Source organism: Hyperoodon ampullatus (genome assembly GCF_949752795.1).
Source record: "Hyperoodon ampullatus genome assembly, chromosome: 13".
Classification (NCBI taxonomy): domain Eukaryota; kingdom Metazoa; phylum Chordata; class Mammalia; order Artiodactyla; family Ziphiidae; genus Hyperoodon; species Hyperoodon ampullatus.
This window is the reverse complement of record NC_136926.1, coordinates 63595843-63622530: the sequence shown is the minus strand read 5'-3', so window position 1 is coordinate 63622530 and position 26688 is coordinate 63595843. Positions and strand designations below refer to the sequence as shown.

General features: G+C 38.4%; 1 protein-coding gene across 1 annotated transcript; it reads left to right on the top strand.

Annotated features, from left to right (window-relative positions):
* Window positions 1-3981: 3981 nt before the first annotated feature.
* On the top strand, window positions 3982-26300 carry HDHD2 (haloacid dehalogenase like hydrolase domain containing 2). The gene is made up of 5 exons (XM_079717303.1): window positions 3982-4126; window positions 9126-9210; window positions 19984-20200; window positions 21547-21610; window positions 25808-26300. The coding sequence occupies exons 1-5, from the start codon at window positions 4087-4089 to the stop codon at window positions 25909-25911; spliced, it is 510 nt and encodes a 169-aa protein (XP_079573429.1). The 5' UTR covers window positions 3982-4086; the 3' UTR covers window positions 25912-26300.
* Window positions 26301-26688: the final 388 nt, after the last annotated feature.

Sequence of the window (26688 nt, the reverse complement as noted above, 5' to 3'; positions counted from 1 at the left end):
AGAAGATGGCTCTTCCAGCTCTGCTGCCACATCAGGGCTTGACATAGTAAGTGCTCAGTACACATTTGCCCTATGAAGATACAATGAATGGGGCAACTTGGCAACATTCTGTAAGGGTGAAGATTAGCACGTGCCCTCAGACTAAGGAAGACCCCAGAGAAATGTTCACACACACAGCCACCAGGAGATGTGCAGAAGGATGTTCATAGAGGTGCTCTTCACTGTAATAAAATGTACAAAACTACCTAAGTCTTCATGATCAGGAGAACAGAAAAGATAAATTGTGTTTTCACACAATGGAATACCACACAGCAGTGAAAAATGAATGACCTATATCTACATGTGTTAACATGGCTACATCTCACAAACAGTGTGGAGTGGTAAAGCAAGTCATGAAGTGTCTGTAGAAGAACAGTAATACAAAGCTTTCAGCACATCAAAATCGGAAAGTAGTAACCTTGGGGAGGGGGAGAAGTGGAATCAGATCAGAGAGGGTACACAGAGGGCTCCAACTCCTTCAGTGATGTTTTATTTTTGAAGCTGAATGATGGGTAAAGGGGGTTGTATTATCCTTGATACCTTTTGTATGTCTGAAATATTTTATTCTAAAAATTTTTTAATGGAAAAAAGAATAAGTTTTAAAAAACTAAAAATGAAGTCCCATCCTATTCTCTTTAGCTTCCACACTATTCTTACCCACTCCCTTATTATCTTTAAACCACAAATATACCTTATACTCCACTGTATATATGATATAGCTCATAATAAACATATATTAAAGGGAAAATATGCAAAAGTCTGACATTGTAAGGTAAGGAAAACATCTCCTGACTAAAGTTGCTGTGTAACTTGAAATTTCCTCCTCACTGACCAGTATAAATACTGGTAGCTCTTTGGCCATATATGCTGCTTCAGGATATAACAATGGAGATGGGCGATTAGAACATTTCATTGTATATAACTAAAGAGGAAAAAGATATTGCCAATGATTTAGGGCTTCCTTCCATCCACCCATTCTTCAGAGTACATTTTCTCATATTTAAAAATAAATGCGTGAATTGTTCCACGAAGAGTTATTTTAAGAAACCTGAAGTAAATAGTAACCTCCTTTTCTAACATTTTCCTTCCTATGGTTTTAATTTAAGACTGAAAAAAAAACCCCTAACCATTATAAAAGTTTTATGGATCAAATTTGGATTTTTGATTTTTAAAAAACGTTTTTTCTAAAAGGGAGGCAGCTTAACACTAGGTATCTTCCTAGATATGAATGATATTTTGAAGACTTACCAGTTTTTAATTGTCCATTGTTTCCTAAACTGTATTTTTAATTTCATTTGCTCTCTCTTAGGGAATGAAGGATGGCAGCACGCCGTGCATTAAAAGCTGTTTTGGTGGATCTCAGTGGCACCCTTCACATTGAAGATGCAGCTGTGCCAGGCGCACAGGAAGCTCTTCAAAGGCAAGCTATCCTCCGCGTTCAGCTGACAAATATGTTTGTAGGTGCTGTTTTACCAAGGCAGATCATTAGCTGAAGGGATGGCCTTAAGGTGGCATTTCACCAGTTTACCATATATACAGGAACTGCCTTGGGCTTAGCTAGAAGATGTATGCATTGTAATATCTTCCAAACATTGTTCTCTAAGCCTTTTGTTAGGTTTGGCCTTTTGATTTAGTCTTTTTGTTCTTCATGTGTTTCTTTTTCTAAGTCAGTAGTGTAAATTTGGGAATGAAAACTCGAGACTCTGAAATGTGGAATAAGTAGCACTGGAAAAATCACAAATGAATCCTGGAATCACAAAACGAAACACACACATATACAAAGCCATAGTTCTGCACACTCTTCTTCAGCTAAGATCTAACACTGAGTGTGCAGCTGCTCAAATAAAATTTAATTAAGGAACTTGAAATTTTAGAATTATTTCCATTAACTAAACTTAATGCTTTTGAAGGTTCGAGATTGTCTTACATTTCTGATGCGTCACCACAAGTCTAGATGCAAAATACATAATGAAATCTTGGTAAAGTGAACTGAATGTGAATGTTTGTTCCTCAAAAAAGTACTCCTCAGTACAACAGAACTAGTAATGTTATTAAGCATCTCATCTTCAAATAATTTAGAGGAGTTTTCAAAATCAACAATACTTAACATGTGGTGCTTTATCATTTTCAAACCTTACAATGTTCACATAGTATGGTGGTGTTCAGGAAATCTAGTGACTAGTATCACAGTGCCAGGTATTTTGGCAAGAGATCAACACTGACTTGGCACTCTCTCAAGGAGCTTACTCTCCATTTGGGGCTTCAATCAGTGTGAAGAGATTTTAGATCTGGTAGGTGTCATTTGGAAGCTGTTGACTTAGCCAGCAGTCATGACATTCATTTTACAGGTGGACAACAACATGTTTAAAGCCTGAAGTAAATCAGTTGGAGACGGGGACTTTCTCTTGACTCCTTGCCATGGTCTCTCTCAGACTTCCTAGGGAAAAGGATGTCTGTCGATCAGTCTCCTCTCCTGTTGGACAAGAGCTTTTACTGCTTCAAAGATGAGCTTTCTGCTCTGGATGGAAAGAAAAATCTTATTTCTGGTGAACAGTGAATGACATCTCTAAGTACCTCTGTAAACTATGAGCCTGCCATTCTGGAGGGGCAGGAGCCTACAGATTGTTCTCTCACTGACACTGGCGGGTTTCCATCCCAGAGAGATTGCTATACTGTCACTGCCAGTTTTGGTTTCTATAGAAACAAACAGACTAAGGGAAGTTGAGGGACTAGCAAAAAGAAAAGGTTTTTAAAATGCTCGTTAAAAATGACATCATCATTTCAGTACTTAGACTTGTTCATTTTTAAGATAATAGTTAGGTTGAAGTATTCAATTTCTTTTGAGAGATAAACTACCAAATTTAATGTGTTTTTCAGAAAAGCTACCATACAGATATTATAGAGATAATCATTATTATAATGAACTATTTAATCATATAAATTTATGAATGCTCTTTGAGTGAATTCTTAAAAATCTCTGTTTTATTTGCTTGCTTATTTTAAATTGTGGATAGTGCTCTATGTCTTGTGTCTATTTGGGGCAGGTATAAGATAAAAAGCAACAGGGTATTAATATAAAAATTTTAATTGTAGGTAAATTATTTTTAGGTTAAAGCACTGTAGGACCAAGAAAATAATTTTTGTTTTGAAAGAAAGCTGGACTATCATGAATTCTTTCTCTGATACCTGATTGCCAGTTTAGGTTCCAAAACCAGATTGTGGAATCAAAAGTAGTTCAAAGGGAAAACACATTCGAGTCTGTAAAAATGGAATGTTTCTTTCCCCAAGTAGTTTCTGTTTGTAAACTTAGTAGCACATTAGGGCTTAGCCAGTGTCTAATTGGCTAAGAGGAAGGAAGAACTCTTGAGGTGTCCTCTGTTCTTTTAGTATAGGGGGTCAGACCCTGTCTAGGACGTAGGCTGGAGTTCTTGTCACAGCCCTACTGCTGCCCAGCTGTGTACAGCTGAGCCCAGTCATTAATCCTCTAGGCCTGAGTTTTCTCATCTTCAGAAGGTTACACTAGTAGATAATCTCTAAGATAACTTTCACCTCTCATGTTCTGTGAGTATGGTGGTTACTAAGTGTTCAGTTTTTTTGTTTTATTTTTTACTTCTTTACTAAAACCTGTAGTAAAATTCAGTTAAAGTATAGAAGGCCCTTGAAAGGGTAGACTTTACAGCCTTTGGAGATGAAGCAGTCCACAGGGTGTGGATAATCTGTAAGCAATTTTGAATAGATTATAAAACCTACTGGCCATAAAAACACTTACTCAGTGACTTACCCTTAATTTTCTGACCTTTGGCAAGTGCTACCAAATTAGGTTTTATGGAGCTGGAATGTAAAAGTTGCCTATTGACACCTGAATTTTACTTTTCCAGGTTACGTGCTACTTCTGTAATGGTTAGGTTTGTGACCAATACAACCAAAGAGAGCAAGAAAGACCTCTTGGAAAGATTGAAAAAATTGGAGTTTGATATCTCTGAAGATGAAATATTCACTTCTCTGACTGCAGCCAGAAACTTGGTAGAGCAGAAACAAGTCCGACCCATGCTGCTGGTTGATGATCGGGCCCTACCTGATTTTAAAGGTAGGAGAAATTTGGAAAGATTTAAAAATTGGTTCTTCATATCTGCTTATAAATCATTCTTAAAACTGGATGTTTAGAAGCATTTAGTCAGATTTCCTCTGTCAACAGTAGTTTGAATCTAAATTGGTGTTTCTCAAACCTGTTTTGACTGCACTCCAAAATAAGTGAAACACATTACATAGAAATCCAGAATGTATGTATGTGTATTTGTATATGTTAAACAGTACTCTTACTTGTGAGATGTACTCTATTTTCCATTTGGTTTACTTAACTGTGTGATTTTGATGCTGCTTAGAGTCCTCCAGATTAGTTTCACAATCTACTAATGGATCATGGCCCACAGTTTGAAAAAACACAGGTTAAGATTTCTTTGAGTATTATAATCGTCATTCCTGGAGCCACTGTATTAGTTTGATTATATGAGATAAACCAAGGTCAACTTGTTTAAAAATAGATGTCATTCTGTATGGTGTGAAGTTTTTGCAATGACCATGAAATATTTTCAATCAAGAGAAAATAAAACTTTTCTCTTTGGAAAAATTAACAAACTGGAAAAATATCCTTGTGTTATGAAGCTTTGCCACACTGCTTTTGTAGATGATACTCAGAGTGAAATACACAATATAGAAAAAGTGGGTATAAATACATCATTATAAAACCTTGTGATGGCTTTACAAATAATGATTAGAGAACTTCAGCATGGATATATAGTTAGGCAGAACCTCAAAACTTATACTATCAGGAAATATAACTGTATATCAATCAGAATTTGCAAAAACCAGAAACCAACTTTGGGTGAATTAAACAGAAAGTAAATTTATTAAAAGATCCTACTGTTGACAGGATATAAAATGGCACAACTCCTGCAGAGAGGAATTTGGCAGTAGCTCTCAAAATTGCATGTGAAGCAGTACTGCCTCTTGTAGGACTCTATCTCCAAGATGCAGTGACAAAAATGTGCAAGGACATATGAATAAGGTAGGTTGTTCATTGTGACCTTATTTGTAATAACAAAAGATTGGAAACAACCCAAATGTTCATTGGAAGAGACTGATTAAAACTATGAAATGTCCACAAAATGGAATGCTTTGTAGCTGAAAGATAAGTAATGGCGAATCCTGATAAGAGTGATCTTCATAGGATATATTAAGTGAAAAAATGATGGTATAGAAAACCTTACACGCTTTTTTCTGTGTAAAAAAATTAGAGGAAAATGGATATAAATGTATTTGTCTTATATTTGTGAAAGGAAGCTGAAGGAAGATAAATGAAAAACTAGTAAAAATGGTTATCTAAAGGGGGAGGGTGGGAAGAGGAGAGGTGATTTCTCTAAAAGTACGTTATTATCTAGTTTTGACTTTGGAACCATGTAAATATTTTACATATTTAAAAGAATTAAAAAGTTAAACCAATCCCTGAAAACCAAAAACAGATTGAAACAAATGAACTGTATATTAAGTTGGTGACATAACCACTCAGAGAAAAGAATTACTTCAGATGACTTTAAAATTCAGTATTTTGACAGTTCATTCATGGAGGGATCAATTCTAAGGATAAAAGAACTGCAAAGAAATCTAAAACTGCATTCAGTAGTATTAGTGTTATTAGTAGTGTTGATATTATTTTGTAATTATAGATGTATTATAGGATAAAGTAGTAGTTACGCTAGTATTGTTAGTGCTCCAGGTTTTAAGCGTAAGTGAAAAGAGAAATATAAAAATCAAATGAGGTATGTATTAATTTTGAATTAAAAATATTATCAACTCCCGTGTTCTCTCAAAAAGTACATACTATCTAGATCTTCAACTAAAAAGGCATAGAAGCAGTGAAGCCCAGTGGTCAGACTGGTGTCTACTATGGTTTCCCACTTTAGTTCCTTGGAGAAGTGGGTGATTCCAGATCTGGGCAGGCGTTGTATAAGATGAGTCTGGGATAACTAATTGTTGGCAAGGAAACTATTGAAAACTAATAAGGTCATGCCTAAAGGACACTGAAGCCAATTTGAAGGGATAGTTTGAGCATCAGAAAGAATACTGATTGCAATAAATTGCAACGCATCATACGTATAAAAAGTTCAAAATGATATTCATCCCCACAAAACTCATTGGTCACTATGGGAAGTTGTTAGGGCAGTAACTCATTCTGAAAATGGATAAATGAAACAAGCATTTATCCTGCCTTTCCTATTTTAACTATATTTTATAGTAACTAAGCATTTGATGAGGGTAAATTCTTTATAGAAGAATTATAGCTAGTAAATGGAAAAGGAATGGCAGAATTAGAAAATCACCATTTGGCAAACCCTAGTGACAAAGTAAGAGAGTGGCATGGACATATATACACTACCAAATGTAAAGATAGCTAGTGGGAAGCAGCTTCATAGCACAGGGAGATCAGCTCCGTGCTTTGTGACCACGTAGAGGGGTGGGATAGGGAGGGTGGGAGGGAGGGAGACGCAAGACGGAAGAAATACGGGAACATATTTCTATGTATAACTTATTCACTTTGTTATAAGGCAGAAACTAACACACCATTGTAAAGCAATTATACTCCAATAAAAATGTTTTAAAAAACCCCCAAAAAACCCTAGTGAAATAGGCAACAATATCAATAGATTTTAAACACATTAGGTGAAGAGTTGATGGGGAACTTCAAAATGGAGGAATCAGGCTGACACCACTTGAACCTACTGATCAGTCTTAACATCACTGGAAGTAGAACAAGCAGAACTCTTGTGCTTCATGATGTGATATAATTGGAAATTCATAGCATTGCCTATAAGTACTCTTGCCTAGTAATTGAATGTGAACTTACGAAGCCTCTAGATTCAATTGCTGGTTTATAGGAAATAATAAGAGTAAAGGAATAAATTAATATCATAAGCAATCAGCCAAATCCAGAATGTGGGACCTTTTCCAAGATTAATGATCTAGTTGCTCCAGTAAGTGGAGAGGAATGTTGCCGTAGAATGAGATGTAAAGGATAACAATCAAATACAATATATGGACCTTGTTGGGTGTCAATTACATATCAGATGTAAAAAGACATCTTCAGATATTTGGGGAGATTCAAATGTGGACTAGGTATTGAGTGATATTAAAGAATTATTATTAACTTTGTTGGTGTAATAATGTTTAGGTGGGTTTTTTTTTTTTTTTAGGTCTTTATCAGTTAACGATACGTACTGAAATAAGAAAGGGTGAGATGATACTGGAATATACTTAAAAGACTTTAAAATATGTAGAGAATGGTAAATAAGATTGGCAAAACGTTGATGACTGCTAAAGCTGGGTGATGGGTACATCAGGGCTCATTATGAGCTAGTCTTTCTATTTTTTAATATTTTTTAAATGTCCATGACAAAAAGAAAAAAGACTGTAGCCCACAGAACTAACTGCCCAGGGAAGCTGGAGATTAGCCTTGGGGGCTGTGCGCTGAGGAGCAGCGTGCGACATCTCATGCAGAGCTGATCCGGCGCCCTCAGTGTCCCTGCTGAACACTGACCTCTGCAGCTTGCCTGTTCACCCCAGTAGCACTGGAGATTGGAAGTTCCAGCTAGCACTGCTGCCTCAGAATTTCCAGTGAGGTTCTCCCTGCTGCTTTATGTTCCTAGCTCCCAGTTTAAAGCCCGGGGTTGGTGGGGAGGGTGTGCTTTTGATTGCCAGAACCTCTGTCTCAGGCCAGTACCCGTAGCTACAGAGGCTGGAAAATAAGTATCTGGTGTTTTCACCCTCTCAGGAGAGGGTGAACTCTGCTCCTCACTAAGCCTTATGAGCTAGTGGATTCCCTAACTATGAAAATGGTCTTCAGAAACTGGGCTATGAAAAACAAGGACAAATACATTCTATAATCAGTGTATTTATATTTCTGAGTTAGCTGAAGTACTGCAAAACAATTTTTTTTTTCCGATTTTTTACTTTATTTGAAGAAAGTTTCTAGTTGTGCAGTAGTGAGCTGGAGTTGACATATATAAGCACAGTCTCTGGTCTGGAAGAAATCTTTGTTATTTGATGTAAGACTAAACTTGCAACATGTTTGTGTACATGAAAATACCCAAAGTAGATAGGTTTTTGAAGGGAATGGAAATATCTTGGCTTATATTGAATATCTTAGCCAGTGGTAGATGGAGATAATAAAAAGAACACGTAAAACTCCAACTCTTAACTGTAGCCATTGATTTTATTTTCTTCCTTTAACAAACTTTAACCAATTACTCAATACTCATGGCTGCTGGTAAGGAGGAAATTGGAAATCTTGGGTATCTGCTCTTTCTACTTCTTCCCCTCACATTTTGGTAGAATCGATAATGAGAATGCTTAAAGGCAGGCAATAAGAGAGGCAAATAGGAATCGGCATATGGATAATGCACAGACACTTCAATCAGAGTTTTAATAACTGTGATGGTGAAAGTACTTGTTTGGTTCTTGTATCTAAAGTCTTGCCTTAAGGTACCAAGGCCTTAAAACATGCTTTACTTATAGAATAATATTTGTGAAACTAGAAGTGGATTAGGTATTATGTAGAAAACTATAGAGCCTACAGTGCATTCCATGTTTATCATGATGGTGTTAGCCTCAGCTGTATCACCTAGAGAGTCTAATTTCCCTTGCCTGTTAGGTTTTCAGTCCCTCATCAGTTGCTATTGATCTGATAGCTCATAGAGAACTGTGGCTCTTCTTGTTGATTTTAATCAGTAAAGCTTTTTGAAGTTAGAAATTGTTGCTTGTTTGAGAACATCAGGTTACAAGTTTCAGTTTAGATCTTCTAGTTACTCAGTAGCTGTAAGACCATGCAAAAGGAATATACAGAAATACTAGGAGACCTTTTTTTTTTTAAGTTATAGCTGATACTTCCAAAGTACACTGGGCAGGATAATCTCTTAAACTTCAGATTATTGCTACGGCAAAAATTTGTACTTGATTGACTAAAACTACTTTATCATAAAATGTGACATTACTGTTAATTGTATTTTTCAATAATTTTTTCTTTCCATTCACAGGAATACAAACAAGTGATCCTAATGCTGTGGTCATAGGATTGGCACCAGACTATTTTCATTATCAAATTCTGAATCAAGCATTCCGGTAAGTCTTTAGCTGTTTATTTTTCATGTGATCATATACTCCCTTCTTCTCTTCTTAAGTCTTTGTTGTGTAAAGTTATACATAATTTACTTTCTGGCCACCTAGATTGTAGGTGGACAGATATCTTAAAGATCACTTCAAGATCAACATTAAATATTTATTACTGTCTTCCTTAGTTTTTAAAAAATAATCAGCATGTTAAAACGTGGTGATCACTGGGGTTTTTCTAGTTCATAGGATCAATATTCTGGGGCAGAAATTCATAATCAAATTGTAAATCTAAAGCTAGGAGTTTTATCTTTTATTATCACTCCTGTGATTCTTCACTGACTATGATCTCTGAAGGAAAGTAAGATCCAGGCTAATTCACCCAAAACAGTAGATGTGATTCTTCCTCCAGTGAGAATCCAGGCTATCGAAAAAAGTTGGCACGTTTGACCACACTTTCAAAGAAATTATTCAACGAGTGATGATGGTAGTTGATCTGTGATTGTGGCAGTAGGGATGAAGAAAACGAGATCCTGGTGTTGTCAACATGACTTGATGGACAGTTGGGTCAAGGGGGTGAAGAAGAACAGTGAGTCGACATCTAGATATCTAACCTAAGTGCCTGTGATAGAGAACACTCCCTGTGTGGGTTCAGGAGGTGATGAGTTTAGGGTGGGGCTCTTCGAACTGTGGGCTGTATAAGTGGAGGGGTTCCAATAGTTGTTGGTAGAAATTGAGGAACCACAACTAACACGTAAAATATTATAAATCTTCACTTGTGTGTGCATTTTACCTGTATGAACTTTTTACTGCTACTTCCAAAAGGCAGACTGCATACTGGTTCTCATACTTCCTAAACTAAATTGGATCAGAATTTATTCGCAAGTCTACCCTAGAGTGAGATTGTGATTTTTTTTCCCCTTGGATTTTTCATTTTTTATAGATTTTTCATTTTTTATCTTGCCTTTTGCTTCTTGTTGAACATTAAACAGTGTAATTTGCCTTTAAATTTATGACAAGCTAAGTAGTCCTACATATTGCATAGATGTACATTGAACTAACGTAAAAAAAAATTTCTTTAATAGCTTGGTAAATTTTTGGAATTTAACATCATTTTCTTACCAGTACGAAGATTTTCAAGAATCATTCTCACTTATACTTGATGTAGAATTCACTTCTTGATGTATATGTTCTAGAATCAAAATGTTAAAACTCACTACAAGGTTCACACACCTGGGCACATTATTTGGTCTTATTATTTGGTCTTGAAGATGGCTACCCTGTGTACAATCTATATGGCCAGAAATAGCCCTTTGGGAACAGTCACCTTTTTTCCATTTGCACATTAATTTTAGATCCTCGGTTATGAAAACTATGGCTACTAAATGTACTTTTATTTGTGACTCTCTTAGTTACTGTGATAGTCAAGCCTTTGTTTAAATAAAAACAAATTCACTTTTTATAATTGCTCAGTAGACATTATTTCCCAAAGATCCACTATTGTGCCAGATTGCTTGAGTATTAAAACTTCTTTGCTTCACCTACTTCAGTTTTCTACTGTAGCTTCTTGGGGTACAGGGGGACAAAGGGATTATCTCACCAGCTCCTTAAGGTTTATAACTATAACCAAACAGTTTTCATTTGAAATAGAGAACCTGCTATTATTTCTTACTTCCGAATTTACCCCCTGCTACATTTTATTCATTTCTGAACCACCGAATTCAAGGAGAAGGTATTGATGGATTTTAGCTGGTAATTTGGGAAGGACCTATTTAATAGGAAGTTGGGAGGTCTCTGTCTTAGATAAATACTAGACTCAGGGTAATAAAAATGTATGTTGATATAATACTGACTTTGTAATTGTACACTTCCCTAACCATATTGATTTTTTTAAACACTACCTTTTAAAGCATTACAGTGCACTTATAAGTCAACTCTAATTTCACAAATGCACTTAACAGCTGGGTGGAAAGTTAACAAAAGGATTTTAGGTCTTGCCCTTCTTTGCATATTGATGTCTCCACAGAGACTATGCCTTCCAACCAATGACTACAGCTGTTTGGGTTGTGACATCTCAAATGCACCGCCAATTAGTTAAATTACTATTCAGGTTCTTAATGAGAATAAACATTGGATTTTAAACCCCGTTGCATAGCTGCCTTAAATACCAGCTTTAGGGGCATATTGCCCTTAGGCAGATACATCAGCCTTCCACATTACACTCCTCTTATTTACTGTATTTTGAGTGTGTAGACCCCCCTGAAATGCATAGTATGCTCTGTCTACAAAAATGTCTTAAATGTCTGAATAAGATTGAAAACACTGAATTTTAAAGAATTAATTTTGGGGAAGGATATGAACCACTTACAGGGGATAGATGTGATTTGGGCTTGGATTCTATGAAACATTCAAATCCTGAGAGCCATGGATGGCTTTTTACCTTTTACCTAATACTAAAAGGTACAAAGTGTAATATAATGAATACCCATATGTCTGTCAATCGGTTTAAAAAATACAAGTTATCAACACGTTTGATATCCCCTGTGTATCCCTCCTCAGTTTTGTCAGCCAAGACCCAAAAGTAATCAGGATTGTGAATTTCTGTTTATCATTGTCTTGCATTTCTTTATACTTGTAACACATACGTAGGTATTTCTAGACAATATGTAGTATTATCTTGCATGTTTTATACTTTATGTGCACATCAGTTTGCTTCCCTAGAAATAATGTGTGATTCATCAATATGAATACCTATAACTCCAGTTCATTCATTTTCACAGTTGTAGTACTAGCTTGTAGCAAGGTCTTTTTTCATCTTCTGACCTGTTAGGGAAAAAAAAGCTTGAGCATTTTAGTAAGGGACCAATTTTAATTAAATTCTATTCGGAGAAAGCCTACCTGAGCAAGCAGATCACTTAATCTAAATGAACTTGGTATTAACAAGACTAAAGAATATCTAACCTCAAAATTAATAGGTCCTCCCGGAATAAAGACGCAAAGGTAGAGAATGGACTTGAGGACGGGGCCGTGGGGTAGGGTAAGCTGGAACGAAGTGAAAGAGTAGCATTGACACGACCAAATTTAAAATAGATAGCTAGTGGGAAGCAGCTGCATATCACAAGAATATCAGCTCGGTGCTTTGTGACCACCTGGAGGGGTGGGATAGGGAGGGTGGGAGGGAGGCGCAAGAGGGAGGAGATGTGGGGATATATGTATAACTGATTCACGTTGTTATAAAGCAGAAACTAACACACCATTGTAAAGCAATTATACTCCAATAAAGATGTTAAAAAAAATTAATATGTCCTCATTGTGGAAATTTTCAAATGCTCAAAAAAGAAACATGAATAAACAAAATTACCTGTGATTCTCCACCTAAGAGAACTACAGTTAACATTTTAGCATATAGCTAGTTTATTTGTTTCCATGCCCATATATATTTAGAGAGTATATAAATATATACTCTCATATATAATATATATATGTAAATATATACTCTCATATATAAATGAGAGTGTATACATACTGTGCTGTAATTGCCTTTTAAAAAGCCGACAATATATCGTGCATGTTTTTCTATATTCTTAAATATTCTTCTAAAACATATTTGATTCCCAGAGCATAGTCCACTTGAAAAAGTGCAATAAATTGTGTAGCCATGTATTTCTGATTATTAGTTATTTCCAGGTTTCATGAGTTAGTTTTTTAAAAAAACTTCTGAACGTGTTTGATAAGCAATATTTATATTTACATAACATGTTTTCTCAGAAGTACAGTTGCTGGATCAAAGGAATTTTGGGAAAAAACTGCATGGAAATTGCTTAACTTAAGAATAGTTCACAGAAAAAAAATTTTTCTACATTAAGAGCAGCTGCCCTCTAGTTTCTCGAGGAGCTGATTAAAATGTTGTTACAATTGAAGATAGGCGACATCATATAACTTTCACATTTAAATGCAGAGATGAAGGCTGCTTAAGAATAATGTTTTGAAGCTTTGCTAATGACTTCTTTCCTATAATTGTTACAAGGTACGAGAATCCTCCAAAATTCTTAAGAGGTGCGCAGAAATTAGTTTCTCGTGTGTTTGGGGAAGAGATTCTTATCCCCATAAAAGGTTTCTGTTGAATATTGGATTGCTTTCTTTTCCCCTTCTCATTAAGAAAAGAATAAAAAGTTTAATTACTAATGTATTCAATTCCTTACAAAGGGAAGAAGGGAAGGGGAGGGGAAGAATCAACAATAATGGCCTCAGTTACTGCATTTGTACAGCAGCTCCTGAATCTTTTCTAAGAGCATAAGGAATTCTAGAACAATGTGGCAGTAGGGCTTAAATTAGAAATATTTCTGTGAGCTGTTTCCATTTTGGAAGGGCTGACTGCTATGCAATCTTTTTTTTTTTTTTTTTTTTGGCGGTACGTGGGCCTCTCACTGTTGTGGCCTCTCCCATTGCGGAGCACAGGCTCCAGACGCCTAGGCTCAGCGGCCATGGCTCACGGGCCTAGCTGCTCCGCGGCACATGGGATCTTCCCGGACCGGGATACGAACCCACGTCCCCTGCATCGGCAAGTGGACTCTCAACCACTGCGCCACCAGGGAAGCCCCCTATGCAATCTTTTTAATTAAGGTCCAGACTATAAAAATAAAACACTCTGGAGATGAGAAATTGTTGAAGACTTAAGAACTTGAGTTATTTAAAGCGTTCCATTAGTATATGCAGAACAACTTTATATGCCAATTTGAGGATCACAGAATTGAGTTTAATATTAGTCATTACTCATTATTTAATTAACTGGGGAGATTCTTTTATGATCAAGGCAACTCTTGCTACTCTAAATAAAAGCTTTAGGTGAATAAACCACATAAATATATTGTTACTGATCTTTTAAAATTGATGTATAACATGTACAATAAGGTATACAGATTGTCAGTGTACAACTCAATAAAAATTGACACATAGATATACCTGTGTAACCACCACTCTGATCACGAGACAGAACATTTCCAGGGCCCTAGAAGGCTCTCTATCCCAGTCAATACCACCCCTTCCTCAAGGTAACCACTACTCTGACTTCTATCAATATTGCCAGTTTTTGATCTTCATATGAATGAAATCACACAGTTGTAGCATTTTGTTTTTGGTCTGTTTTTGAGATTTATCCAAATTGTTGCATGTAGCAGTACTTTGTTTTTGTTTTGTTTGTTCTTTATTTTTGTTGTTGTGTAGTAGTCTATTATATGTGTATTCCACAATTTATTCAATTGTTAATGGACATCTGGATTTTTCCAGTTTTGGCTGTTAAGAATAAAGCTGCTATGAACATTCTTCTACATGTCTTTTGGGGACATATCCACTCATTTCTCTTGGGTCTGTATCTGGAAGTGAAATTACAGGATAATAGGATAAGTACTTGCTTAGCTTTAGTAAATATTGCCAAACAATTTTCCACAGTGATTATGTGGAGTCATATGTTATGACCCACCAGCTATGAACAAGAGTTCCAGTTGCTCCACATTCTCACCAGTCTCTCGTTAGTCTATGTCATTGTAGCTATTCTTTCTGGGGTGTATAGTGATACCTTACTGAGTTTCAATTTGTATTTCCCTGGTAAGTAAGATTGTTGAAGCCTTTTCATATACTTATTGGCTATTGGATAACTTCTTTCGTGATCTACACATTCAAGTCTTTTATCGCTTCTGATTGGGTTATAGTTTTCTTAGTGATTTGTTGGGGTTGTGTATGTGTTAGGTACACACGTGTCTTTGGTTGGATATATGTACTGCAGATGTCCTATCCCTGTCTGTGGTTTGCCAGTTCATTCTTTTAACAGTATGAGAACATGAAGTTTTTAATTTTGATGGAGTCCAATTTGTCAATATTTTCTTCTGTTATGCCTAAGAGATTTTTGCCCACCTCAGGGTCATGAAGATATTCTCCTGTGTTTTCTTCTGCATGCTTTATTGTTCTACCTTTAGCAATTAGGTCTAAGGTCTGTTTTGAATTAACTTTTGTGAATTGTGTGAAGTAAATTTCATTTTTTCTTTACAGATATCCAGTTGCTTCTGCAACATTTATTGCTTAGATCCATTCTTTCAAAAGCCTCACAGAATTGCAGTGATGTTTTAGTGCTTTGACATAGATCAAGTGACTATATATGTGTGGCTCTGTTTCTAGATTTTTTATCTATACTTGTGCACTTCCACAGTGTCTTGAATACTGTAGCTCTATAATAAATCTTAATATCTGGTAGTATACATTCTTCAACTTAATCCTTTTTAAGATTCTACATCATTTCCATATAAATTTTGGAATCAACTTGTCAGTTTCCACAAAAAAGCTCACTAGGAGTTTGATTGCTACTTTATTAAATCTGTGGATTTGGGTAGAATTTACTGAACAGTAATGTGTCTTCCAGTCTATGAAGATGGAATATATCTCCGTTTATTTAGATCTTAGTCTTACATTCTTCAGCAGTGTTTTGCAGTTTTTAGAGTATAGGTCTTAGAAATTTTGTTGAATTAATCCTTGTATTTCATGTTGTTTGATGCGATTATCAGTGGTATTTTGTTAAATTTCACTTTTAATTGCTTGTTGCTAATACATAGAAGTATAATTGAGATTTTGTATGTTAACCTTGTATTCATGACCTTCTTACTACATTCACTTGCTAATTCTAATAATTTATTTATAGAATCTTTTGAATTGGATTTTCTACATGGACAGTTGTCAACCACAAATAATGACAATTTTACTTCACACCTACCAATCTTTGTATTTTCATTTTTTTTCTTGCTTTATTGCACTCTCTGGGAACTACAATACCAGATAGAAGTGGGAATAGTAGGTAACCTACTATTAATGAGAAAATTGCTGTGTCAGTATGATATTGGAGATATTCTGGGGGTTTCAATTAAGTGTTGATGGGATTTTCTCTTGATATATTTCATGGTTTGCTATTGTTTTAATTTGAACTTTTGGTAGTCGTGTTTGTCAGGTTGGTCGGTATTAGTTTTAAATGTATTGAATGTCAAGATTTTGGCATCACCTTGTTCATTTGTTCTCAACTGGGGACATTTTTCCTCCCCAGGGGACATTCAACAATGTCTGGAGACATTTTTGGATGTCACAACTGGGTGCTACTGGTATCTAGTGGGTAGAGGCCATGGATGCGGCTAAACATCCCACAGGTATAGGGCAGATCCCCCCACATAAAGCATTTTTCAGGAAAAAAATGTCAGAAGTGTTGAGAGTGAAAAGACCTGATCTGATTCAGTTCCTTCATTTGATAAGAAACTGGGGCCCACAAATGTGAAGTGATTTGCTGTTACCTATTTTAAGTAGCACAGACACTACACTTCCTATATTTATGAATAAAAATAATTGTCATTACTGTCAGATAGATAGTATGAAAAAGTTTGCATATATCATCTCTATTCCCCAAGAAGATAAGTGTTATTCCCCATTTTATAGATCAGGACACTAAGGCATACAATGCTTCATCCATTAATTAACTTATTCGATAAATATTTAGTGAAAGGTACCAGGGTTTTTGTTTTTGTTTTGGATTTTTTTTTTGGAAGTAAGAAATACAGTGATGAGTAAAACTAATGGGCATAGTGGAGATTGTAAGCTAGTGAGGAAGACAAACCAAACACAGTTGAGTAAGGATTATAAACTATAGGAAGTGATATAAAGGTGATATAAAGGAAAAAGGGGATGAGATAGAGATGAAATGTGAGGAGGAAGTCCACTTTGCAGGGAGATTGGGAATGGCTTCTTTGATGTGCTGACATTCAAGCTGAGACCTGACAAGTGAGCAGAAGATAGCTGTGTGCAAAGTATGGGGCTCTGTTTCAGGAGGAGGGAACACCAGGTGTGGGGGCTGAAGCAGGAAAGACTGTGTACATTTTTGGTACATAGTGACGGAGAAGGTGACTTGAGATTGGAGATGCAGACAGTGGCCAGGTAAGGCCAGGCCTTACAAGCTTTGGTAAGGACTTTGGGTTTTATATCTTTGCAACGAGAGGTTATTGAAAGGTTTTAAGCAGGGTAGGGACATGATCCCATCTGTACTTTTAAAACTCCCCCTATTGCATGTACGATGGGTTGGAATAACAGGGGAAGAGTAGAAAGCAGAAAGATGAGTTAAGACTATTGCAGAGGTTCGCCAGAGGAAGTAAGACCATTTTGAGAAATTTTTGTTTTTGTTTTGGACTTGGAAGTGACTGGACTTGCTAATAATAGGGATGTGGAAGGGTGAGGGAAAGTGAGAAATCAAGGATGACTGCTAGTTTCTGACTTGAGCAATGGGGCCAATTTACTGAGTTGGGAAAGATTGGGGGAGGGTCGTTTTGGGGGGTGGAAAGAAAAGGACTCAATCGTTCGATGTCAGGCATATTAGGTTTCTTATTAAGCTGCCGTGTAATTTCATTTCCACATTCTCCATCTTCAGCAGAAATGGTGAAAAGTTGATCATTTTTTCTAAAAAAGTGAGTTTATTTGGAAGAGTGGTGGATTGGTTTTCTGGAGTTCTGGGTTCCCGCTCTCCTTGGTCTTGGCCAGCATCGCAAGGTGATCTTCTCATCTGTAAAATGGGGCGTGTTGGACTTGGTGTTCTTTACGGTCCCTTTCAGTAACGTACTGTGGCTCTGAATTTAAGTCATCCCCTTAGCTTTTCTCTCACTGCTCTGCCTAACATTTTTATAATGTGGTCCAGCTCCCTGGCTAGGACTTTTTATCGTTTTTTTCCTTTGCCGACATGGAATTTATAGCCATGGATTTTTGCATCAGCCCTTCTTTATGCCTTTTTTTCTTGTTTCTTGCACCTCAATGGGCTTATAGTTAAATAGAGACAGAAGATTCTCAGATTTCTTCCCAATACATTACTTCTGGTAACAAAACAACCAACTTTTTTTTGCCCTGTCTAGGAAGTGTGAAAATAGTCCCAAGTATTGGGGTGTCTATTTTCTTAACATTTTGAAAATGTTTAACTATACAAAAATCTTTCAATTTGTGTCCTTGAAAATATTTACCTTTCAATCTATCCTGAACATGCCTTGGCTCTTCAGAGAGTCAGTAAAGCTTATGCTGTACGTAGAAGAATGACAGAAGCAAGAACCACTTCCCTGAGAGATGCCTGTCTTCTCCAAGCTCCTGAAGAACCAGTTCCCATTTAGAGAAGTGTAGAGGAACCCACAGTTTCAGCCCTTCCAGAGAAGGCACGGGAATTAAGTACACACATCAATCAAGCTGATAAGTCTCATCCCCAGTTAATACATAATAAAATATTAACAAAGCTAAATCAAATGAGTTTTTAGTTTAGCTATGTAAGTGGAAAGCAATTTTGAGGTCTGTTGCATAAAGAATTCCAGTTCCGTGGTAGAGTAGCAGATAAATGGGGTTGGGGGCAGAGTGACAAGAGGGGAGATAGATAACTCACCCGTTACTATCTCGTTGCTATCAGCTGTGGTTCTTTAAGGCCAACATAGTGGCCTTATCAGGTTTCCTAACAGTTGGATTTTAAGGTCTGCTTTAAGAAATAAATTTGTATTACTATTAGTGAATAAATTTGAAGGATCCGTCCTGTGCTGTGAGCAATTCATAGTAACTAACAATTAGGCCCTGTAAGAGTCCAGTATTGGTTTTTACTTAATAAAATATTTAATCATAAATGTCTGAATCCTGCATCTCCCACAGGAAGGCATTTCCATGCCCACTGACAAGAATAATTTAGCAGTTTCATAGTTGAGCGTTTAATTAGTCATAATTGTGAAGGGTAAGATGTGATGAATTCTTTCTCGATGGACATACTAAATATTTAACTAAGTAGATGACTTAAATTAAGCTAAGTGAGATCATTTATTACATTGGTTAAAAGCAGTTTAAGAAGAATATCATGTCCTGCATTCGATTAGATGATAATATGTGTGTGACTCTCTCTGCTGTGACTTATAGGCTGCACTGTTGGGATGGTTGTCAGATATTTTTGGATGGGGGTTGGTGGAGGTTTTTTTAGATGTGTTATGTTTTGCCTGAGTCAGTAATGAGGATCCTTGACTATATGTAGAGTTTAGTTCTCTAACAAGAAAACTCTTTATGCCCTTTCGGTTGGTATGAGAGTATTTGTCCTACATCAGGAAGAAGGAAAGGACTTGACAGTATAGGCTCACCCTTAAGCCTTACTGCTGTGTCCTTCAGGGAAGACAGCCTGATTTGCAAAGTAACGTCCGAAGCAGTCAAAAGGTAAAATGAAGAGGGAAAGATACAAGCAGAAAGTATTTGTAAAATGGTCTATGAAATTTCTGAATTCGAAAGAATCATATTTTGGAGCAGAGGAAAGAGGAAACCAGGTATTTTAGGAGTTAGCTGAACATGTCACTGCAGCATCAGTTGAGTCGCATTGTAAAAGGCTCAGGAGCCTCCTGCTTACCATTAGGGAGGTTGAAACAACTTGTCTCATTAAGTTAAGCTTCTTCCCTCAAGTGTCTTATTTAGCTTTACTTCCCTTAATTTTCTTTCCGTGGTGATTTGGGTAAAATGTCTGAAACCACTAAAGGTAAAAGGTTGAAGCAATCCCAAATTTAATAATCTATCACCTTTCTTTAGTGTATCTGAGTGTAATTCTCAGCAGTTCCTAGCGAATTCATTAGAAGACAGCAAGTCATTAAAAGTTAATAAGAAACTATTTGTTTCTGTGAGTGTGAATAAAACCACTTTGTAAGTCTGACATTCTTTTCCAGTCATAGAAACCTTGCTTTTAGCCAGTTTCCATTTTCTCTGTCTCTCTAGGTTGCTCCTGGATGGGGCGCCTCTGATAGCAATCCACAAAGCCAGGTATTACAAGAGGCAAGATGGCTTAGCCCTGGGGCCCGGACCATTTGTGACTGCTTTAGAGTATGCCACAGATACCAAAGCCACAGTCGTGGGGAAACCAGAGAAAATGTTCTTTTTGGAGGCATTGCGGAGCACTGGCTGTGAACCTGAGGAGGCCATCATGATTGGAGATGTAAGTAGAAGAGCCCAGGAAATGCCCTGGGCTTACCTGTCATGCTGGGAGGAGCCAACTTCAAAGCAGCACTGCTTTGAAACACAAGCAGGCTCTTATTGGTGATGGTGATATCAGATGGTAGTAAGAGGCTACCCATAAAACAGGCTTTCCAGTAGTTGTTTACTGGTATTCTAAAGAACTGAAATATCGATTATTTCTGACATTCTTCATAGTGTGACGAGATATATACAATTCAAAAGACCATCAACTGCAAGGCAATTAAATGCTTCATATGTCTTTTTGAAGAAAACTTCTACATTGATTTAGACTTTTTTGACTATTCCTTAAGGCAAAGAACACCTATACCCAAAGAATTCTCAATAATCAAAATTATTGATTTTTTTGCTAGTATATGCTTTATGGAAGAACTTCCCAGTCCGTGTGCCACAAATAGCTAAAGGTATCGATTGCCTCAGGCCTAGGAGTGGCAGGGCTGAACCTGGACAATGCGGCCCTACCCAGTGGGCCCTCCCTTTCCTTGTTCACTTTTCCCACCTCCCTTCCTTCTGTCCCTCTCCCCCATCTCCCCTGCTTCAACAAGGCAAGTTTAGAGGCACAGAAAAGCTTTTCAGTTAGACCTTGAAGGAAGATTTTGACATTTTAAGACTCATTTCCAAGGGCTGTTGTTGAATAATATGAATGATTTTTAAGGAAAAAACTTTTCTTTGGGTGTGATCTGAATGAATCCTGCTTATACACATGAGATGGTAGGATTGATTTTATTGACGATGTTTCTTCCAGTTCTTGGATTTTTATTACCTTGCATTTGTCATCACAATTAGCCAAGTATATTCACCCCTATCTTGAGTAAGAATTGGAAAACAAAAGCTTCCCTTTGAAACTGATCTGTTATTCCTAAGTGTGAAGTGAATATCAGACAGTCTCAGAATCTGTTTAAGTACACTGATCTGATTTGATTCCCCGTTAGGGACGATTGGATGGAAAGTAAGGATAATGTTACGTGGACAGCACAAGAGCTGTCTTCTGAACCTAGTTCATTCACTGTCCTGCAGTTGGATCATTTACCTTAAAAGCTGCCAAATGATAGAATACTTTTTTCCAAATGATAGAATTCCTTTTTAAAAAGGAAATAGATGTACATGTGGCAAAACATGAAGCACTGTAACTGTGCTCTTTATGTTTGGTTACTAGGATTACTACTCTGTTTTTTACCTCTACCTCTATTACGCTTCCCTTTTCCAATGGTATGCTCCCTCAGACGTGGGTTTATCCAATCAGTTGGTCAGTTTTGTTGGCAAGTTCACTGATGGCACTGGACTAAATGCTTTGTTATGCTTTTCTAGGATTGCAGGGATGATGTTGGTGGGGCTCAGAATGCCGGCATGCTGGGCATCTTAGTCAAAACTGGTATGTATCTTCAGTGTAATATTCTGTTTCTCTAAAACAGAATGGTAGAATACACAACTGCTTAAAGAACAGTCTTTGAAGAAATGGCAAAGCCCACTGGGCACTTTAATTCTCTTTCTGCCACAAAGCAAAAATAAAATGGGCTTAGGATTGCAGGGGAAAAAGACAATGTGAAAGGGCCCATGCTGTGCAAAGCTAGGAAGATCAGATCAGAGTTCAGAGGTATTTTAACAGTTACACAGAGATATCCATACACAATTGACCATTAGCATTTGTATGATTTTCTGGATATACAAATCACCAAAGTTGACCAAAAGACCATTGATAGTGGGGCTCTGTAAAAATATGTTTTCTTTTTGCACCAGCTATAAGATGAAGTTGATCTTTTTAGCAACTGGCTAGCTAAGTGATCTGATACTTTGTGTTAATGTTTACATTTTTTTAAAAAACCATACAAAAAACTTTGGTCTTTTCACTTACTGTTTTAGTAACAATTTCCTGTACCAAAATTAGGTAAACCGGGTGTGGTCCCTCAAATAAATTTAAGGAAAGAGAAAGAACCTGATGGGGGAGACTCAGCTAATACGGTATCATGGCAACAGTGGACCAGTTAGGTGTCCTGGGTCTTGGTCTCAGCTCTACACTGACTGTGAGACTCTGGGCAAGGCCCTTCACCTCTTTGGGCCATTTACGGATGATGGGGCTGGACTGGTCCCTTCTAGCTCTCACAGTATATGAGTATTACACTGTGCAGTTTTCCTATGTGGAGTGTGATTAATAAAGTCCTTTCAAGGTAAGGAAAGAATAGTCATGAGAGTTGTGTGGGCTTGTGTGCTGTTGACTAGGGACTTGATGAGCCTTTTCAGATAAAATGAAAAGGTCTCCCCCGCACCTGCCCCCAGCTGCCACCTGCTGAGCTTAAAACTAATAGCACGTGTTTGAGGATGACAGCCAGGAGTCTGGTCTGAGAATTGTCATCGGGCTCTTATCAGTTAAACAGCAGATAGGTGGTTCCGTAGATGGCTCTGTGAGTTCATATGCCTGGCTTCATACAGGCTGTTCAGAAAAGGGAAGATTTAAACATGAAGTCACAGACGAGCTGCCACTGGGAAATTTTTTAGATAGAGTATATTTACTCATGACTGTGATGTTCAGTAAAATGTGGTTGCATAACAGCTATTTTGAATTTAAAAACAGAAACAAGAAAACATAGATGTTGCTACAATTGAATAAGAAGTATTTTCCAGGCCCTGTGTGAACAAAGAATGGGAACAGTCTTCTCATGCTGGGTGTCTGGAGTGAACCATTGGAGCCTTGCAGATAGTGACTCCAGTCACTCTAGAATTAATAGTATTGTTTTTTCACATTTCTAATTCAAAATGATCACCGTCTTCCCAGAAACATGCCCTCTGATGGAAGCAAAAAAGAGGATATATCAGGGAGTCAGGAAGAATAGCCACACTCCTCATCCTCCCCTGTATCTGAATTTTCAGACTCTTATCATTCCTCATCATTTTATGATCTGGTCATTGAGGAAACCCTCAGATAACTATTTTCCTCTCGGGTATTGTTCCCATGAACATTTCCTTTCTTTAGGTCACATAACTAAGGATTTACACCAAGTATGAAAACTGGTCCTTTGCCAGGGTCTTGTAGACCCAGCTTCCCTAGCTGGTCTCCATTGGCTCTGCCTTCTTTTCTGACAGGCAGTTGGTTGTGGTCAACCTGTCACAGAGGCATCCAGTTAGTCTTAGAGAAGCCAGCAGCTCCAAGCCAGCTGCTCCACACAATCAAATCTAAAATATCTAACTTAGAAACGTAGCTAAGTCCAGCTCATGAAAACAGGCCCATTTGTACTGTTCATCTTTGGTCAGAAAAAAGTCCCAAGTAAGCCCACTGTTCTGAAAGCGTACAGAGCAGCCGGCTCCACTCATAAATCTGAACTCAGTGCAGTGAACAACTGCTGGGTTTCCCAGTGTTTGAAAATTACCAGAGAGATTTAAAATTATTCAGTGATAGTCTTGAGCAGTTTTGTTTCTCAGTAACATGATAGGTGCTCAATATACATTTGCTCCACGATTTGTTAGTAAAGACTTTTGACTAGCCATAACTAGAATCCGTTTCTGTTTAGCATGTAAGACAATCACCTAGAAAAGATGGGATCACCCTTTGTCCACTGTTGTCAACATGGCTTCCTGCATTCTCCCTCCATTCACCATTTATTCGTCCAGGAAAGTAGAGACTGGCACATGGAGTCAGGCCTGAGTGACGGCCTGCCTCATTCACTCAGCCAACGTTATTGAGTATGTGCCATGTGCCAGACACGATGCAGGTTGCTAGAACTATCACCCATTCATGAGCCACTGTGTCAATTTGTGCTTTGTAGAAACCCCACTTGCAGAGCCAGACTAAGCAAAAGCATTCTGGAAGCTTACGGCTAAGAAACATGACTTTCACACATTTGCCTTTAGACCACTGGCTCCAAGAAGTGGGTGGTATAGCAAAAGTTAGTCATTAACTTACCTGTGAGAACAAGCAGAAACCTTGCAGAGGAGTTTATACTCAATGGGATTTAAGCTTGAGAAAAAACTAGCAGTAGAGTTTGCTGTGTGGACCATACTGTGGACAGGTGCCTTGAGGACGCTAAGGTAAGTTAGCTTTGTACGTTAGATGCTGGCTCCTTTCCTGTAGGAATTCACAGTCAGCAAGACAGGACAGGAAGCATCTTCACTACCACGTTGTCAAGTTGGGGAAGGGGGGTTTTCAGGCTTGCTGTTTGCTGAACAAAGCCTCTTAAAGAGTAGTTATAGAAAACAGAAGGGATTGTAGAAAGTGGTGGCTCTGTTGTTGGGGAACCCAGATTTAGACAGAGAATACTGAAAAATGCAGAAGAATAAATAGCAGAGACCACAGAAAAGGGGATGAAGGAGCAAGGAGAAAGGGCAAGTGCAGAGGCAGCGCTGAGACTACAGGGCAGTCGGCCTCGTTCCCCCAAGGCCCCGTCTAAAACAGTGGTCCTCCCTCCCTCCCTCCCTCCCTTCCTTGCTTCCTTCTTTGCTTTCTTCCTTCCTAAAATGCTGTGGAATGCTTACCATGTGCTAGTCATTATGTCAGGTGCTGGGAATACATTGGGGAACATAACAGACATAGACTTAGAGAACTTACAGTCTTAGATGTGAGACACACATTAAACAAATAAATATATAATTACTAATTGTTATAAATATTGTGGAGACAAAGAACAGGGTACAGAGAGAGAGAGAGAGAGAGAGAATGAATGAGAGGATGCGAGGATGAGAATGAATAACAGGGAGGGGATCTCATTTGGATGGGAAGGTGGGACTGACCCGAAGCCTGAAGGAGGTTGTCAGTTGAGAAGAATGTTCCAGGCAAAGGGAGCGGCAGATGTGTCCAGCACAGGACTGCAGCTGGTGAGAGTAGCACGTGCTAAGGTGAGGGGTACTGGGCCTGGTGACTGAGGGGCCTGGTAGGCAACAACAGGGATATGGGGTTCTTTCTGAAGGGCATTGGAACACATTAAGGGTGTTTAAACAGGGGCCATGCATGGTCTGATTTACATTTGTAAGAGTCTGTGACCATGCTGCACTGTTCAGTTGTGGGCCTTGAATTGCGAGAGTTCGGCAGCAGGCCCACCCGTCGGTGCCCTGCCGGGCAGCCTGACCTGCTGGCCCGCCTATGAGCACCGTGAGCACCCATCCCTCCTTCCCTCCCACCCCTGGGCGCCCTCACTTGCCCACTCACAGGGCTCCTGTTTGGCAGCAGCTCATGCTGTTTCCAGTCACCCTCTGGAGCTGACAAGGTCTCTGCCCTGTGGGGTCTGGGCTTTCATTTAAAAGCACTGATTTAATCACCATCCCTATCTGTAGGGCTGCTGGGGGAAGAAAATGATTTCAACAGCTGAGGAGATTGGAAGGCACCCTTAGCTCTCAGGTGACCCAGTACCTGTGACTGTCCATCATGAAAGACCAGAGGGCCTGGGAAATGCTGAATATGACCTTGCTTTGAATTGCCTCATGGCATTCCTGAAGCCTGGATAAAAGGTGCTTTGGGAGCTGTGGAGACCTTGATTCTCTCATCATTATAAGGGTGGTCTCTGGTGTCCCAGGTGCTCACGGGGTGTGATTAATCTGGTGTTCTACCAGTAGCCTTTGTTCACTGGCTTTACTTTCATTTCAGGGAAATATCGAGCAGCAGACGAAGAAAAAATTAGTCCAGCTCCTTACTTAACTTGTGACAGCTTCCCTCATGCCGTGGACCACATTCTGCAGCATCTACTGTGAACCATTATGTGAATCAGAAGCAACTTGAAACGCAGCTTTTCATTGTCTGGAAAGAATCCCTCAACAACGTAATGCCACTTAATGACAGACAGAGACCACTCAGCCCTGGTCACCATTTAACCCTCTATTATTGGGCAGTAATTAGAAAGAAAGGTATTGAACTGCAGCCAGACACCAAGCCTGGCTAATCCCTTTTGTTTTTTTTTTTCGTAAAAGAAGATGAGATCCAAAGAAAGGGAAAGCTGAGATTTTGTGCCATTCCTTTTAAAATATTCATCAGATTAGCGGTGCTGGGGAAGAGTCTACTGCAGGGACCCTGTTCTCTGCTGTCTCCTCGCTGGTAAATTGGAGGGGTTCAGACTCTGAATAAAGTTGAATGGTGTTTTGTTTTTTTTTGTTTTTTTTTTCCCGATACGTGGGCCTCTCACTGTTGTGGCCTCTCCTGTTGCGGAGCACAGGCTTCGGACGCGCAGGCTCAGCGGCCATGGCTCACAGGCCCAGCTGCTCCGCGGCATGTGGGATCTTCCCGGACCGGGGCACGAACCCGTGTTCCCCGCATCGGCAGGTGGACTCTCAACCACTGTGCCACCGGGGAAGCCCGTTGAATGGTGTTTTTTAAGTTATAAAGTACTGCACTGAAGAGTGCATTAGGCTGTAGTTTTTCTTTGTTTGTTTTTTGTTTTTGTTTTGTTTTTTTTGCGGTACACGGGCCTCTCACTGTTGTGGCCTCTCCCGTTGCGGAGCACAGACTCCGGACTTGCAGGCTCAGCGGCCATG